This window comes from Struthio camelus, chromosome 14 (assembly GCF_040807025.1).
Source record: "Struthio camelus isolate bStrCam1 chromosome 14, bStrCam1.hap1, whole genome shotgun sequence".
Lineage (NCBI taxonomy): Eukaryota > Metazoa > Chordata > Aves > Struthioniformes > Struthionidae > Struthio > Struthio camelus.
Genome location: NC_090955.1, coordinates 7,798,432 through 7,814,430, shown reverse-complemented (window position 1 = coordinate 7,814,430; position 15,999 = coordinate 7,798,432). Strand labels below are relative to the sequence as shown.

At 42.7% G+C, this 15,999-nt stretch overlaps 1 protein-coding gene across 2 annotated transcripts in view; it reads right to left on the bottom strand.

Annotated features, from left to right (window-relative positions):
* Positions 1 to 15,999, bottom strand: part of CHCHD6 (coiled-coil-helix-coiled-coil-helix domain containing 6) — a 116,256-nt gene that overhangs the window by 36,082 nt on the left and 64,175 nt on the right. For both annotated transcript variants that reach the window (XM_068907613.1, XM_068907612.1), the window contains one exon: positions 2,198 to 2,333. In XM_068907613.1, coding sequence (XP_068763714.1) covers positions 2,198 to 2,333 — 136 coding nt within the window. The remainder of the gene's footprint in view (positions 1 to 2,197; positions 2,334 to 15,999) is intronic.

The window sequence follows — 15,999 nt, the reverse complement described above, 5'->3', positions numbered from 1 at the left end:
GTTGTATTTAAAAAGAAGCTTTTAAAAAAAAAAAAAAAAAAGGGAAAAAAAAAAAACAGAGAGCCTGTCCCCTCTTTCCCAAATTCCTCCAACCTGAATTTCTCCAACAAGGAACGCATGAGACTGATGGCCATTTGGTAGAAGACGCTAATTTAAGCTTAAAGAAAAATAATAGCTTAAAAGGGGAAGGGAGGAGGGAGATTTAAAGTCCCTGTGGAAAAAAACACAAGAGCTCATGTTTGCTACCTGCATCTCAGGAGTCACAGTACTCAGTACGAGCAGCGAGGCAAATCGTCAGGGCTCGAGCTGTCCTTGGATAAAGGCAACGACAGAAGATACTGGCTTACCCGTAAGTTCTGCTTTAATTCGCTCTTGCAGAATCCTTTAATACCTATATCTAGCCGTGAGACTCAGTTACCCATTTCCTAGTCTCTCTTACCCCTTCTTACACAGCAAGTAGATTTTTCTGTCACTTTGCCATCAGCCAGAGAAAATTAATGTCCTAGGCACTGCTCCTTCCAGGAAGTTTCCAAAACAGCAGGAAAAATATTTCCAACTTTCAGTGGACACTCTGGGAACCAAGAACACCCCCAGTTTTTGGGTTACAAAGCAAGCATACCAAAAAGCCACCCCACCACACAAATCCAAGAAAGCTCCAAGCTAATAGGATCCTTCACTGCCCTCTGCTGTTACCAGTCATTCAGCTTCCAATTTGCTCTTTAATAACATCGGGCTGGGGCTCAAGGCTGGCAGCTTCCCAGCCCCTTTCTCCGGCGGGTTGGAGCCGCAGCTTGCAAAAACACTGAAGTTTAATGCAATCTGTCTTCTTTGGTAATCACATTCCGCCCGCACCGCATGCAATAAAGATGTATTGGTAAATGCATTTGCTAAAGATATACTCCACTGAAAAGGCTACAAGCCTGATTTACAGCAGGCCAGGAGGAAGCACCAGGTAAGGGAGGCTGGCAGTAGATGCACCAGCGCTCCGCACACAGCAACAGAGGGCCTGGGTTGTGCAGCAGCAGCACAGGCACCACTTTACTTTAAAGCGGAGAAAGAAAAAGCAATCGCACGTTTGGGGAGCTGGGGACTTTAAAGATATCAGAGAAAAGCCCTTTCCCTGGCAGCTTTAACCTTGCTGATTTGCAGACATACAAAGACCTTCTTTGTAAACAGGAAGGAAAAAAATTCCACTAGGACTAGCAACAACATTTGGTCTAATATATCCTGACAATTTTCCCATCTCCTTCTGTTGGGCTGCTTCTGGGAGCCGGCTGGCAGCTTGTTTCATGTTATACTTAAATCAGGCATACAGCTTCCCCTCACAATGCTAATACGACAGAGAAAGACTGCTTCTATGAAATCTCCACCTTCCCTCCCTTTCACGTTAGTAATCCCGTGAGAGGAGTCTCAAAGTTTTCTGTTCCCAGAAGGCTCCATCCCTTTCCTCAAACCCACCCTACTATAGCCTCAGCACCCTTTGAAGAACTTCTCCACACAAAATAAGTCGGTCCTTAAGGGACATCTGACCAAGAGAATTCTCGCACGGGGACCAGCATCCTTTATGCTCTGGACATCACAAGCAGCAGCTTACATCTTCCCTGTCACTTCCCTCAAGACCATCCTAGTCATAACATCCAAATACTTCATTTTTTCCTTTCTCCCTTTTACTTAAATGGCGTAATACTCTTCCAAGGTGCTGAGCAGCCACAGTCCTAAGGCATTAACAGCAGCTACTAGGGCTCTGCATCTCTGAAAGAAGCTTTCCTCACACAGCAGTGAAAGAAAGCAAGCCTTCCAATTGCGAGGTCCCATAATGGGAGCAAGGATGTTTAGAGTCCATTCAAAATATTGCTGACACTGGTAAAAATGAATTTGCCTACCGGTTTCAGAATGGTAAAACTTGAGAAAAACATTGCAACTCACTTTGAAACCTAGGAGTGGCAATACTACTGTCCTGGTGCCAGCTCAGCACAACAGCACGTGCTGATGGGAGTGATGTTGGGACGTACCACATTGTGAATGGGAAACGTGGGATGGATGTGAGAGTAAAAAGGCAGATCCTGAGGAAAATCTGTTTTCTATGCACAGTGCAATTTGACCGATAGAGATCATAGCACATAGAGATGTTTCTCCTAAGAAAACATTGTGCAAAACAAGATAGCAGAGACAGTTAAGTCAGGGAAGTTTTTGTTACCTTCTGAGCTGCGCTAACACAGCGCTGATACTCCTTAGCCAGCTCCGAGCATTTGAGTACTTCATGTCTGTTTTCTTGGTAGCACTTCAAAATTTCAGACTGCAGCCTTGCACAGACAGGATCAGTGCTCCTCCTCCTGCAGAGCAAACAAGAACAGGAAGAGGTGTGAAGAGGAGTTCTCATCTACTTACTACTGCTTTCCTAGTGGCACAAATACTGGTTTTGTCTTGGAGTCACCTAGTCCTAAAAAATAAAGAAACAGGTAAGAGCAGCACTCATCAAAGGGGGTCAAACGGCTAACAGTGTCTTTCAGCTAAAAAACCCAGAGTACTTAGCAGAAAGAGCAAGCATACTCCTTCTAGGTTGAGGAAGGAGGAAGGTTGTGTGTTATCCTTAGATAAAACATCGTCTCTCCTCTACAGCTAGGAAAATCAATTCCAAGAGGTTCAATGAATTCCCCAAGTCACATTAGAAATCTTTGGCAGAACTTAGGAATCCTGGCTGGGCCTGCAGAAGATCTGCAACAGTCTGATGGGGGACTGAATGGACATGTTGAATGAGTCACCTCAATCTATTGAATTCTCATCTATTTAAGCATTTCCAAAAATTCAGCATGGTTGGAAACACTACAGTCCTCCTAGTGATTAGGAAAAATAGGGAATAATAGGAAGACTAGATATCTGTTTCTTTGCATTTCCGAAGCAATTAGTACTCATACCCCATAAGTGGCATTAACAGCTACCCAAGAACAATTAGAGATGTTTCTACATATACTGTAACGTGCACGTGTACATATGGCACATCGTCAGCAACAGTACCAATAAAGGGGAAGGTCGTTGCAAAATGCTGCCAGCAACAACAGCACTAACACACTAACGAATAGTGTCATCAGCTGCACAGACATGCAGACACAAATTGCAGGAATTTGTAGCACTATTGCCGTGGCATGCTTTATATGAGGACCCTGAACATATGCTTAGGCATAGCAGTTCTCAGATGCAGCCTCCCAAAACAAAAACCCACTTAATTCCTTGCATATTCTGCCCCAGTATGGTTACTGATCTGTGCTCAAACCTCAGGTGCACCTCTTTTTTCCAAAGCACTCGATGCTACAGGCAGACACAAATGCCATGCGATGATATGTTCACTGCCACAGTAACAACAGTCGCCCATTCAGCAATAACACTTCACAGTCAGACGGAGGAAACCTGACCTATTTCTGGAGCAAGTTTCTTTCCGTCAGGTAAAATGAACAGATTTCTAGGAATCTTAACATCTTAAGCCAAGATCTTCCAAAAAGGTTTTGGAGAGCTCAGACCTGAGTTTCCAAACCATGCTCATCTTTGTAGGGTGCTCAGGAAGGCAAGGGAAAAGGAACAAAAGAGGGAAAAAAATTTCTGTCCTTTGCATATCAGCAACCAGGTCCCTTCCTCAAAATAGTTTGGTTGAGACATACTCCAAATGAGACTTCTTCAGCCCCCAATTATATTGCCAACATGTGCGGCCAGACTAAGAATGTAATAGCAGCATCACAACAGTCACCCTATAAAACACCAACGGTTAGATCAGAAACCACCAAAAATACCACATAGACTTCTTTTTCCACCCCTTTTCTAATTTTATAGCCTTTAGGAGAAATATATATTCCATATATGGTCCCTAGAGGCTAGCGTGCATTTATAATTTTGTATGTTCAAGACAATATCATCATAAAAGCCTCTAAAAAAAAATCTGTATTTTAAAAAAAAACTTCAAATTTTGAAATGGAAAAGAACCCATAGAGAGCTTCAGAAACTCATAATGTTGGCATTTTGCTCTGTCACTAACTTTAATATCATTCTAATCAAATCAGTGAGACAGTGGAAACGATACCAAACAATACCAGGTCAGGAAATACCATCAAATCCCTCAATTCATTGAAAAAGTTAAGACTTTTAAAATTACGTTTTTTAAACTCAGTCACATTAAATTGAAGGGCATTTTGCAATTTCCATGCAGACAGCCAGGAGGGGAAAAAGGTACAGCATGTCACAAAATGGTCTATATTCATCTGAACTGAATGATATCATACAAACATCTCTGAGAAATATTTAGAAGCATGTTCAAGATTCCCATAGCTCTCCATGCCAACAAAGGCAATTAGGCCTTTTTTTTTTTTTTTTAATCTCTTCCTTCACTGTACCTCCTACAGCATCAGTCTTCATTGCCTAGAGTAAATATGAATCTCGGACTTATCTGCAAGCTTAGACAGTAGTGCAAAGTTTGTGGCTCTCTTATTTAGGAGACACCTTGATACTCAGTCCACAGAGCGGAGGACTATTTAAAAGCCAAGCAGTGGTAAGCAAAAAGCCCCTGAACGCCTGTGACTGCCTAAAGCCTACCAGAGGCAAGGGATCAACCAGTACGAGACAGCATCCACTCCACAGCGAGTACCTAAATCAGTGTTCGTACATGCCGCTTCCCACAACATAGAGGATTTATCGGATAACTGAATTCCAGGCACCCAGAATTGTAATAAAAATCTCTCCTTGCATCAGTAAATTGCTGTTTCTTCAAAATAAAATCTCAGACTCCATTTAGGCTTCAATAGCACCAGCTTCCCAAAACAGATTTAGAGAAACTAATCAATGTAACGCAAAGTCAGTTAAGGCAATTATCAACAGAAATCACGCAAGCCAATTTATGAATGCCTTAACAAGTGAACTGGAAATTCAACAAAACCAGTTAAATCCTACTGAGAATGACATTTCACTTTAGCGCCGGAAGCTAGTGCTGCTCAGGAGATAACCGTCACTGCGCCCCACCATGCAGCGTGATCCATGAAACTGAGTCTAGAAGCAAATGCAAGCTCACGGGCAAGGAAGCATATCCTGCAGAGGTAGGGAGTACACAAGCCACTCATGTCCAGCAGACTAATTCTCATGCCCATCCAGACCAAAAAAGGCTATTTGAATTGAACAAATGCCTGAGGAGCTCTCCTCCCAGCACAGCAAGCACTACTGTCCTAGCTCTTATCTACTGACTCAAGGGGATGTCACTCTCCTGTTTATATTAAGTGTTTTTTAACTTCAGGTTGCAGCATTTGCATGCAAGTGGGAACTACAGCGCTATACGCCAGACGCACCTTACAGTTGCCTGGCTTTACTCCTTCACATCTGAAAGGAAAAGGAATTAAACATGAAAAACCTGGTAGAGCCCAGCAGAGCGTTTAACATCCCTACATAGCAATGGCAGGCTGACTGCCAAAGCAGGTGGATCTTTGTCAGCTATCTCCCTTCAACCTCAGCCCAGCTCAAGGCTCCTGGCAATAACTGCCCCTTATAAAAACTCATCATCTTGACCCTTTGCTACACTACCCTTGGTAAGCATGTCTGGTTTTTTGAAGCTTCTTTATTATTATTTCTTAAGAGGGGAAGGAATATGGTGGAATAGGGATGAGGTTAGAATATAGAAAGAACAGGGGACTAGCACACTTAGACCTTTCTTATAAAACCGGTCATCGTTTTAAGAATAGCATCCTACCTCCAGAAAAGGGTAGGCAATTACCCTCTGTTTAAAAAAGAGCTTGTTACGATTCCCACCACTACTATCAAAACAGATGCAAGAGGCTCATCTATAGGAGCTAGGAAAAAGGCAAAAGAGAAGGGCTGGGATGGGAGGAACAAGGATGCCATCCACGGACGGTGAAGCACGGGAGATGAGCTCTGACAACACCTCAGAGACAAATGCAAGACAAACAGAATATGAAAGATCAAACCAATAATGCATGCTCTCCTCTGTTTAAAGGAAGAGGAAAAGAGAAAAGATGACAGGTGGGAAAGAGGAAAGGATGATGCTAGAAATAAAACCCGTTAGCCCTGTCTCCCTTATCATACTGGGGAAACAGACCTTTGCTTCTCTGCTGCCCGGTGGAAAGGAAGGTATGTACACACAAAATCCATGATTTCTCATCTTCCTCTCCCCCTCCCACCGAGCAATCTAAATCAGGTCTTTGTCTGGAAAAGGAGAGAGAGGTTTTCTTAAAATGAAACAAAGGACATCCTTCTCTCTGCTATCCCTTGAGGTAAGCACAGAATGAGTGTGATCTTGCTGCATTTTGACACATCAAGAGTTACCAAATCCTCTCTATCACTGCGTATTCCCTTTACTTTATTTAATAAATGAAATCTCATCAACTTATCCTTCTTCTATTATCACTGCTGACATCAATCTGATAATATTGGCTTGGCGTGGAATCGTGCTATTATATGTCCTCTTGATATTTAATTTAAGAGAAACGTTTGCAGTGGGGTGAATATGTGAAGCAAGCTTTTTATTACTGGCAGCAGTAAGGACGCTGGGAGTGAATTAGACATTCATCTTAGTCAGGGCCAATCTAGTGGCTCACAAGAGGTTTTCTTCTTAACCCTCTCCTAGCTGTTCAATAGAGGCAGGTAATGGCTGCTCTGGTCAATAACTGCATTCGTTTGTCTCGGTAAATTCATTTCTGCATGGACATAAACCTTACGAAGAAGTGCTGAGCACCTGGGAGGTTAAAGCAAAGTTCTCTGAGAATTTCCATCATGAGTTCTGGGTTAGCAGGAAGAATGCTGGTCTAAACATCCAGCAATTAATCAAGGAGCATCACAGCTTTCAAACACACACACACACACACACTTATTGCAAGAACTAATTAAGGCAGTATCATCAGGATACAGACCCTATAGGCATAAAGTTCCAAACACAGCACAATGATGGCTACTCAGTGCTTGTTGCTGCTGACAGCTTGCCTCTTCAGAAAAGCATGGGCTCAGGATTGGAAAGTCAAGGAGAACAGGGAGATGCGTATGTATTTGCTGCTCCTTCCACCCAGTTGAAAAATTAGACTAGCAAAGTGCAGATTCAGCTTTAATGCTTCAGGGCTTGGCAACTCTTTAGACTAGTGCCAAAATACCCATAGCTCTGCCGTGATTACCACACTGTCACTTGGCTTTACCAGGGAGAACAGTGATCTCAGACAAAGTTAAGAGCAAGATCCTCTTTTTACCTTTTACTCTGGTAAACCATTTAAGCTCAGAAGAAATTCAAGATTCAGGCTGTAGGCGTCTAAACTTAGACATTTAGGCACATGTACTAGGAAAACGAAAAGCAAAAGACATGCAGGATCCCTTGTATAAGCCAACTTTAGAGTAGCTAGCTCCAGTACAGAGCCGCAGGTAGAAACCTAAACAGGGCAGGTTCCCTGTAGGTTCCTTGAAATTCCCCTTAGGCTGCAAAGTCCACCAACAGCTGGATTAACTACTCTCTGCTGCATAACTGGATTGCCACCTGTGTCTGAGCCAGCTTGAGCAAACCTAGGTTTATCTACACCATGTTCGTCACCACTATAACTATCTCATAGAGCCTGGAGAGTGGCAGGTCAGCAATGAGGTGTGCTGGTGACACTGTGAGCAAAGCCTAGGGCACACAGCAGTGGTTTCTGCATGCCAGGAAGGAATCAGAGACTTGTCACACAGCTGGTTAGGGTGTTTGCATAAATAGGGTATATTATGTGCATTTCAGATTAAGCTCGGTGATGCTTTGTTCACACAAATGCAGTGTGCTACTGTGTTGTATTGTACGTATATAAAAACCAATAAGTGGTTAACTGACCTGTAAAACTGTATTCTCCCTTGGGAAGCAGTTGGCTCTCACTGATGGTTTCTCTTTAACATGTCAGAAAAATAACTCCAGACGGATGCAATGCACAGCACATAGAAAGGTTCCATCTTCTCTCATTATTGCATCCTTGACATTTACAGCAGAAAATTAAACACAATTGAAGCATTTCATTCGCGTATAACAAACTCATCACCACAGAACAAACAGCCAGGAAAGCTAACTTTCAGCACGGGCTAAAAGATGCCGCGCCATTACAACGCAAACACCAAGGCCTCACTACATCCTACGGGATTCCCTGACCCTGTGGGTCAGCTCAGTAACGTGGCTAGAATGAAAGAAGAAAGAGTTATTTTGCAGCTGTTTGGCAAGAGAAATGGAAGAAACTTAATAGATATCCAAGCGTCTACTAAAAATTCAGTAATATTTACGCTACCTAACCTAGCACAGTGTAAACAAACTGCAGGCCCCATCAGGATAAACTGATGTGATCAGGAAGGAAATATTTCTGATCAGCTGCATGCGTTCAAAACACTGCTCATCAGGCTTTGTCACTGATCTGGACCGAATACAAAGCCAGTAGTAGTAATATAGCGTGCAAAGTAAGAGGAGATTGATGAAAAGGAAAGGTGAACTCTTGTAACAATTTTCATGAGAATGGGGACATTACCCTCAAATTTCAGCTGGAGTTATACTGTAGTAGCTGTATTCCCGTCTTTCTAAATCTTTCCCGCGTGCGTTTGCCTGCGGCACAGCTGCAACATTCCCCCTCTCGCCTAGACAGCTGCATTTCAGGAATAAGCCACCTGATTGCCTTTTTCACTAGCTTGCCTATAGAAGTGCCTAACGAATGCATATTCATAAGGTACTATATGTTTCTGGGTGACTCCGTGATCCTATAAAATTTATTACTCACGTACTTCCCAACCTCCACGCCTGTTTTGACAGCATGTTGAAGCTGCCACCCAATCCCCCACTGCAATTCGTGCACTCAGCTCACCCTCGTCCTCTTTCAGTATCAGTACCGATACCTCCTTTCCTTGCAATCACAAGCACACAGAAGCTGTTCTGAAATCTTCTCCTATGTAAATAATTAGATCCTATCACTGAGCACAAAAGTTAACGCAAACGTCCAAACCTCAATAGTGTCAGCAACCTGCTCTGTCGCCATAGTCCATTCAATGAAAATAGCCTAACCCAACTACATTTAATTCATGAAACAAAAAACACCCTTCTAAAAAAGAGACAAAGTGGAATAAAACTAATATTCAGCAGTTTTATATAGCATTAGCAACATTTAATTTGGGTAACCGATGGAAGTCAGTATTCTCCCCATTTCAGCGATGAAGTTGATGCACCGAGGTTGCGTGACCTGCTCAAAGCACGTTCCAGCTCTCTAGCTTATCTTCTCCAAATACCACATGAACTCCTGTCCTTTCACTTGCTTTAGTCCCAAATACAGGCAGTCATTTCCCATTTAACCAACAGGTTGCCCTGAAAGACTTCATATTTTGTCTCCTCATTCTCCTTTGTCAGATGCAGTCTCAGCAAAATTTAACTGGCTGCCTTATCATCCCTAAGGATGCAGATACGTCTTTCTTTTTTTTTTTTTTTTTTTGGGGGGGGCGGGAGGGGGGAAGGAGGCAATATGCAAAATACTGCACAAAATCATGTAGGATGGCATGGTCCCTGTCCCACTGAACCTGCAGACCCAGTTACTAATCACATCTATTGGCACTCTGCATGGCAGATGGCAAGTGGTTCAAAATAATTAGACTTTTCCCCACAAGCAGATAATTCCAATGTACATTTAGATGTAAATTTTTTACTTATTATGATGGCAGAATATTGAGTTAAGAGAAATTCTGCCAGTTTGGAAGAGGGAAACTACAGCCTCTTCCTTAACTTGCCAAGAGATACAGAAGTTAACAGAACTGGATCTCCTGCCCGAAAAGCCATGCACCATTCTTTCCAAAGATGCCAAGCTACTAAAAGTTGACTAGCAAAGATGAAGAGCCTAAAGTTAGCAGCAAAATGGTCTCTGGAAGCCAAGCAGGAATGAGTCAGAATCTTGCTGCTAGAAGGAGCTCTCTGAATCAGAAAAGGAAGCTGGCTCAGCTCCCACAAGGCAGAAAAGCAATATAGCAAGCAATAACTGAATCTGAAAACAACACACAGCCCACCAAGTGACCCAAATAGGGATTTTCTTTCTTAAGATAAAGAAACAACATCTAAAAACTGATTAAGAACTTAGCTCAGGAAGGGAAGGCACGCAGCTTACAGAACGCATGCATTACCGGCCCTAAGAATACATAGTGATAGTCAGTGCAATAATGTCTGGGGGTCGACCAGGGAACTGCATACTGGAAGAATGGTGGACTTGCATTTTTTGGTATATTAAAAAACAAAATATATTGTAAAGAAAAAAAACTGAAGATCTGATATGCTGGTTTAATGTAGCCATGAGACACAGACAGGTTCAGTACATTCCTCCTATGGGAAAAGATCTTGTAATGGTATCAGAGGGCCAGCAAAGCATTCTTTCTAAAAGAAAACCTTGACCACTAACTTAAATAGCAGTTACTTTCCTAAAATGCCACAAAGCACTATACCAGATCCCTACAGTTACACTCTTCACATCAGACTACACAAAGGGGCATCAGCGATGGACCAAAAAAGAAAAACCACCCAACAACAACAACAAAAAGCCATCAATATATTCCTCACTGACAGAGTGGCTTATCCTGCTAAAGATGCAGAGAAAAAATTTGAAGGCAAGAACGAAGCTACTAGCATTGACATTCTGGTGGGATCTGAAGCTAAATATTCACCTTATTAAAAGGTCCCCTTGCTTCTGTGCACACATGCTAATCTTCAAAACCAGTGCCACCTTTTACCATGCTGTGCAATCTGCTGAGTACTGACTCAGCAAGATCCCCATTAAGAACTACTCATCCCCCATGAGAATATGGGTAATGTTGCTTTGTTGCTTCCAGAGAGTAAATATAAAGCCTTTAAGGTGGGTTTTGTTTTGGTTTAGTTTTTTCCCCTCAAAGTAAACGTCGTCATCTCAAGAAGTCCTCACAGAGTCCAAAAAGTTCCTATAGAAAATAATTTAGACAGACTGATTTTTCAGCTCAGAAAGGAGCACATGAAATGTCTCTGGTGAGTTAACGAAACCTGTGCCTACTTCAGGCTGCTCACTCCGTGGTTAGTGGTGGTTCAGCCCCCATCAGCGCAATGCGGAGAACCTGTCTCCAAAGAAACAATATTAATCCCCAAAGAGTTCACACAAGTAAGCGCTCCTGCCTTCCAAATGTCACTTTTGTGCCAAATTCGGCATGACTCTGGCTGGTGTGGCAAGGCGCATGTCCCAGGCAAGCAGACAAGAGATGCTGCCAGGACTAGCGGGGAGAAAGAAAGGGCAGGAAGGAAGGGCCAACCCCAGCAAGGTCCTCTAACATCAGACTGAGTATCACCTATCTTGAGGCTCTAAAGTTGATGGGGCCCCACAGCCTTAAAACAAATACTACAGACAGTTACTGACTCAAACAAATATTTTATCAGAGAGATTTCATGAACTATCAAAACCACATCAAAAAAAGAAAAGAGGGGAAGTCAAAGCCCAATGAGATGGCAGAGATTATTTCTCTCTCCTTGTATAAGGGAAGAGAGGAACTCACTCTCTTATCAGCCAGGAACACCAAGCAGCACCAGCCTCCCCTGGGGAGGCAGCTCGCCAGGCTGGAGGGTGTGCACAGCTGGCCGGCCTCAGCGGGCGTTTCAACAGATGGACAGAGGATGTCCTAGGATACAGATGCTCTGACCCACTAAACAAACTATTTCTTTTCTCAAATTTCCTCCATCAGTACTTGCCTTTGGTCACTCCTATCATCCCTCCATCTCTGAGAGGAAACTCTGAATCAAAAGTACAGACATTTTGCACAGAGCATATGATCCATAACCAGGAATACAATTACTGTTCAAAATAGCAACATTGCCCTTGAAATCAGTTGCTACTGAATTAATGACCAGATTGTTAGGAGTGTTACCTCAACTTTGCCTTAGGCTGCTAATTAGCAAACAAGTCATTAATTCATCGGTAACAAGTGGCTTCTCAGGCATTGTTGCCTCTGACATCTTTAATTCCCCACTCTTTTTGGAAAGCTTCCCCAGACAACTTTAGCCTCAATCCCTTACAAATCAGCCCCATGCCACTACCACCAGCACGCTATAAAACACACACGCAGCAAGACAGAGGCACAAACACATATCAGGAGAGAGACGAGCTGGGTCATTAGTTAACATTCAGGATACCTTTCCCAATTGAAGCCAAGGGGAGAGAGGGAGCAAAGGCACAAGAAGCTCCTGATTCTGCTGTGGACCTGTCATTGCATCTAAACACACAATAAGATACTTTGAAGCCTGCACAAGTCTTGCTTCCACCACAGCGCACGGCGGAACACAGACTGAGGGCAGTGGTCTTTCACGTACTCCGCAAAGTATGTTTGAGTTTTGTTGCAACAGCTGCATGAATATCCATGCTTTTGAAAACAATTTGGATTTGGCCTGCCAACAAACCCTGATCTAAGGGCTTTATAACAGCAACACTACTACAGAATACAAGTGCTTTCCATGCAAAAAAATCAATAGCAATAGAAATATCCCACTACATGGAGTCTTTGGCACCTCTTGCTGTGCTATTCCAGTCTTTGCTATTCAGCTCTTAATTCTACAAACTCCTAAGTTCTACCAATGTACCTTTGAAAAAAGGCTCTTGCAACTTTGAAAATACATATTAACATTTTATACCAATTTTTCAGTTCCAACAGAACTGCAATCTAGGTTCACTGAACTGATTTATTTATTATCCCTCCTCACGCATGCGAGAAAAGATGATATTGTGAACACTAGATCATTTACTAACTGGACAAAAAATATTTTATTTAGAAACAGCTTCTTAGTAAACCCCAGGAACTGAACTTCAGAAAGAAGATATGACAGCTTGGATAAAAGACGCTAACTGATCAGTCTTCAAGAATTAAAATCAGTCCAAAAAGGATAACCTGGGCTAAGTGGAACATTTACACAACTCCATTGCACATATTGGACTTTCATTACCACACACCATATCGCTAAAGAGGTAGCGAAATACACAATGATTGGAAATCAATGCACTGGTGGAAACAGTTGCTTAACAATGGGCCTTCCTGAATTAGAAAGTGTTTTAAAACTGACCCATCTACTCTTTTACTCACTTTTGAAACAACTTTGGGGAGACTCATTCCTGAGAGCCTGTTTCAGCAATTTCCTACTACAGACCGACTTTATAACCATAAGGAACAGCAAAGCTTTGTCTAATAATTAATCCCTCTATTTGAAGATTACATGGAGCAGACTCACTGCAAACTAACACAAACCAAGCGCTGAGGGAAAGAAAGGACTGGGATGGAGCCAAACCCTTCTCTTGTGAAGGTATCATCATTGCAGGGTACAAAAGCGCTATGCTGAGATAAGGCTGCAGATGAGCTCAAAGCAGTAGTCAGTCTTTTATGCCCGAAAACTCTCAAATCTCTACAGCAGCAGAGGCTCTTAATTTCAACACTGAATTAATCATCTCTCTAATCTAATAATAGGAGAACTCCCAAAGCAATTTTATTTGAAAACTATGTCTCTACCCTTCTTCTCCTCGGGCTTCCCCACTGTCCACATAACATCTATTTCAGAGCTCGGAATCGAAATAGCTGGGGCCTTGCAATAGATTTCAAGATTAATAAACTCAAGTATCACCACATAACTATCTTATAAACTTTCCAGGTCTACACAATCAAGCAAGAAAAAGTACGATAAAATAAAAGGAGGGGGGGGGGGGGGGGAACATTCCTCTACGCTCTGGATACCGTTGATGGTGTTGCCCATCAACACCATAAAACGTCGTGCAATTTCATAAGATCTTCATCTCCACGAGCATTGAAAGTGAGCCATAAACGCCCTATCGCCCACAGACAGCCCTTCTACGAACTCTCCAGCGCCCTGCCCACACTGGGGCAGTTTGGTTCTCTGTTCCACCTTCAGCCCAGGAGGATACTTACTGCTTGCCAGTTTCTCTAACATAATCACCTTAAATACTGATGCCCATTAAGTTTATAGATCTTAGGACCGTTAAATGGAACGCTTAGATATTAAGTCCCATATGAAGTAAATCTCTTTGGCAGTTTCTCCATTGGAAAGCTGCCGCAGATTCAGGGCTGATCTCTATCAGGATAAGATAGAGACATTCTTTATGCCCTCCTTGATAACAGCACAAAGCACACGCAGTGCTCCTGGCACAACATGCAAAGCAACACAGCCTTCGGTAAGCAGCTTCAAAGAGGGTTCAGTAAACTTTAAGGAGATCTCAGAGGGAAATTCAGCTTCAGAACAATTTTATCTTTTAACGGCTTCCTAATCCCCTCACCCCACTCCTAGCTTTACCTTTTAAAGAGAGAGTTGGATGCCCACTCCCATCCATGCCAATTCTCGCATCCAAATTTAACAGCTACAAAAATAAAATAAAAATAAGATAAGAGCACCTTCACAAAAGAAAATAAATCAAATTAAAAAAAACAGCATTTTGAGGATAAATCAAGAGTGCCTGCACTAAGCCATAACCTCTTTACTGATGGTTTTTTTCCCCTTCCCCTTAACAGATTCAGGGACTGTAATAACATTTAATCCTCAGAAGCTAATCTAAATGTAACACTCAAAAGAAGACAAAGACAACGCAACGGAAAAAAATTTGGCCACTGCCTTTTGGGAGTGCTGCTTTATCCCCGGAGCGAGCGCATTAATAGAGCTTGGAATGAAATGCCATTTTATTCTCTGTAGCAGGGAGGGGATTAGCAAGTTGTCTTCTCTAAACCCAGTCTGAGTCATGGCTCTCTGAACACTGAGAAAAGGATGTGGAACGAAGTGAAGGGCGGAGAGCACTGGCTTTTTATTTACACGCTGCTTCTTTTGTGGGTGGTTACTGATGTGCACAGTTTGCTAAACAGGGAAGGAGGAAGAAAAAGAGTTCTAGGTCCCCAGACTTTAATTCTGTTGGTTAACAAAAGAGAAAAATAATAATGCACCGATTATAATAAAATCAGAGAGACAATATGTCCATGGCAATGGTCCAATTCACAACAGCACGTAAGCAACAAGGGCAAGTTGCTTAAGGTGCTGAAAGCTCTGCTCAGTGGTTTCTTGTTGCTAGGATCTTCTTCCTGGGAGAAGGAAACAGGTTGGACAGAGCCCAGAACAAAGAGGAATGAGACACTGTAGTAGGAGGAATGTACAGATGCGAGCAGGCCAGGTTCAGGTGAACGGATTAGGAACAAAGTCCGTCACGCAAGCCCAGCCATGCAAGCATCAAGCCTAGCATCCTGCCTTTAAGTAGAACCCAAGAGCTAATGCCCATGTCAGTGATTTAATATGAAGCTCAGCACTAACCACTTCACTCCTGTTTCTATACAAATGGAGACAGAAGGGTTTACCTGCCTGCCTCGCAGGCATGCTGTGAAGGGTCGCTGGTAAAAAGCCCATACAATATTTTCAAGTCCTGAAATGCTATATAATCACACTAAGGAGAGGAAACAGCCTGTGGAACACTTAACCAGTTGTGCAGAGCTTAGTGTTGATAAAGGAATTAAGAAAGTCAATAAATGCCAAAAAAATACTGTTTTTTGTTTCAGATATTTCTTATCTTTGCTGCAACGTAGTCTCTGAAAAACAGTGCACTCGCTGCGGAAACAGCCCTAACTCAGTTCCCCTCTTCCTCCATCAGCTACCCTGATGCACAGCAGCAGACACAAACGCAGAGTAGATTAGTCTCACAAGGTGAGAGAGGCAAGCCGAAGAGCTCACAGTGAAACAGGGATGGTACGAATTGGGAAAGAGACGTGATGGAGAGGAGGTGGAGAAAATGCCAGCCCTCTTTTCCTTTTGGTAGAGGAGCTGTTGTCGTCCAGCACACCCAGCGCGCTTCTGGGAGCAGGCGCTTCACTCGTAGCTTGGCTACGAAATCTAATCCCTGTTACTTTGATTGTGTTTCAATTTGCTGTTCTCATCCAAGATCTGCATAAAGTAGTCTTACCTAGCTTAGCACTTACTGCGCTTGTCTGTCTAATATGAAAGGACAAAAC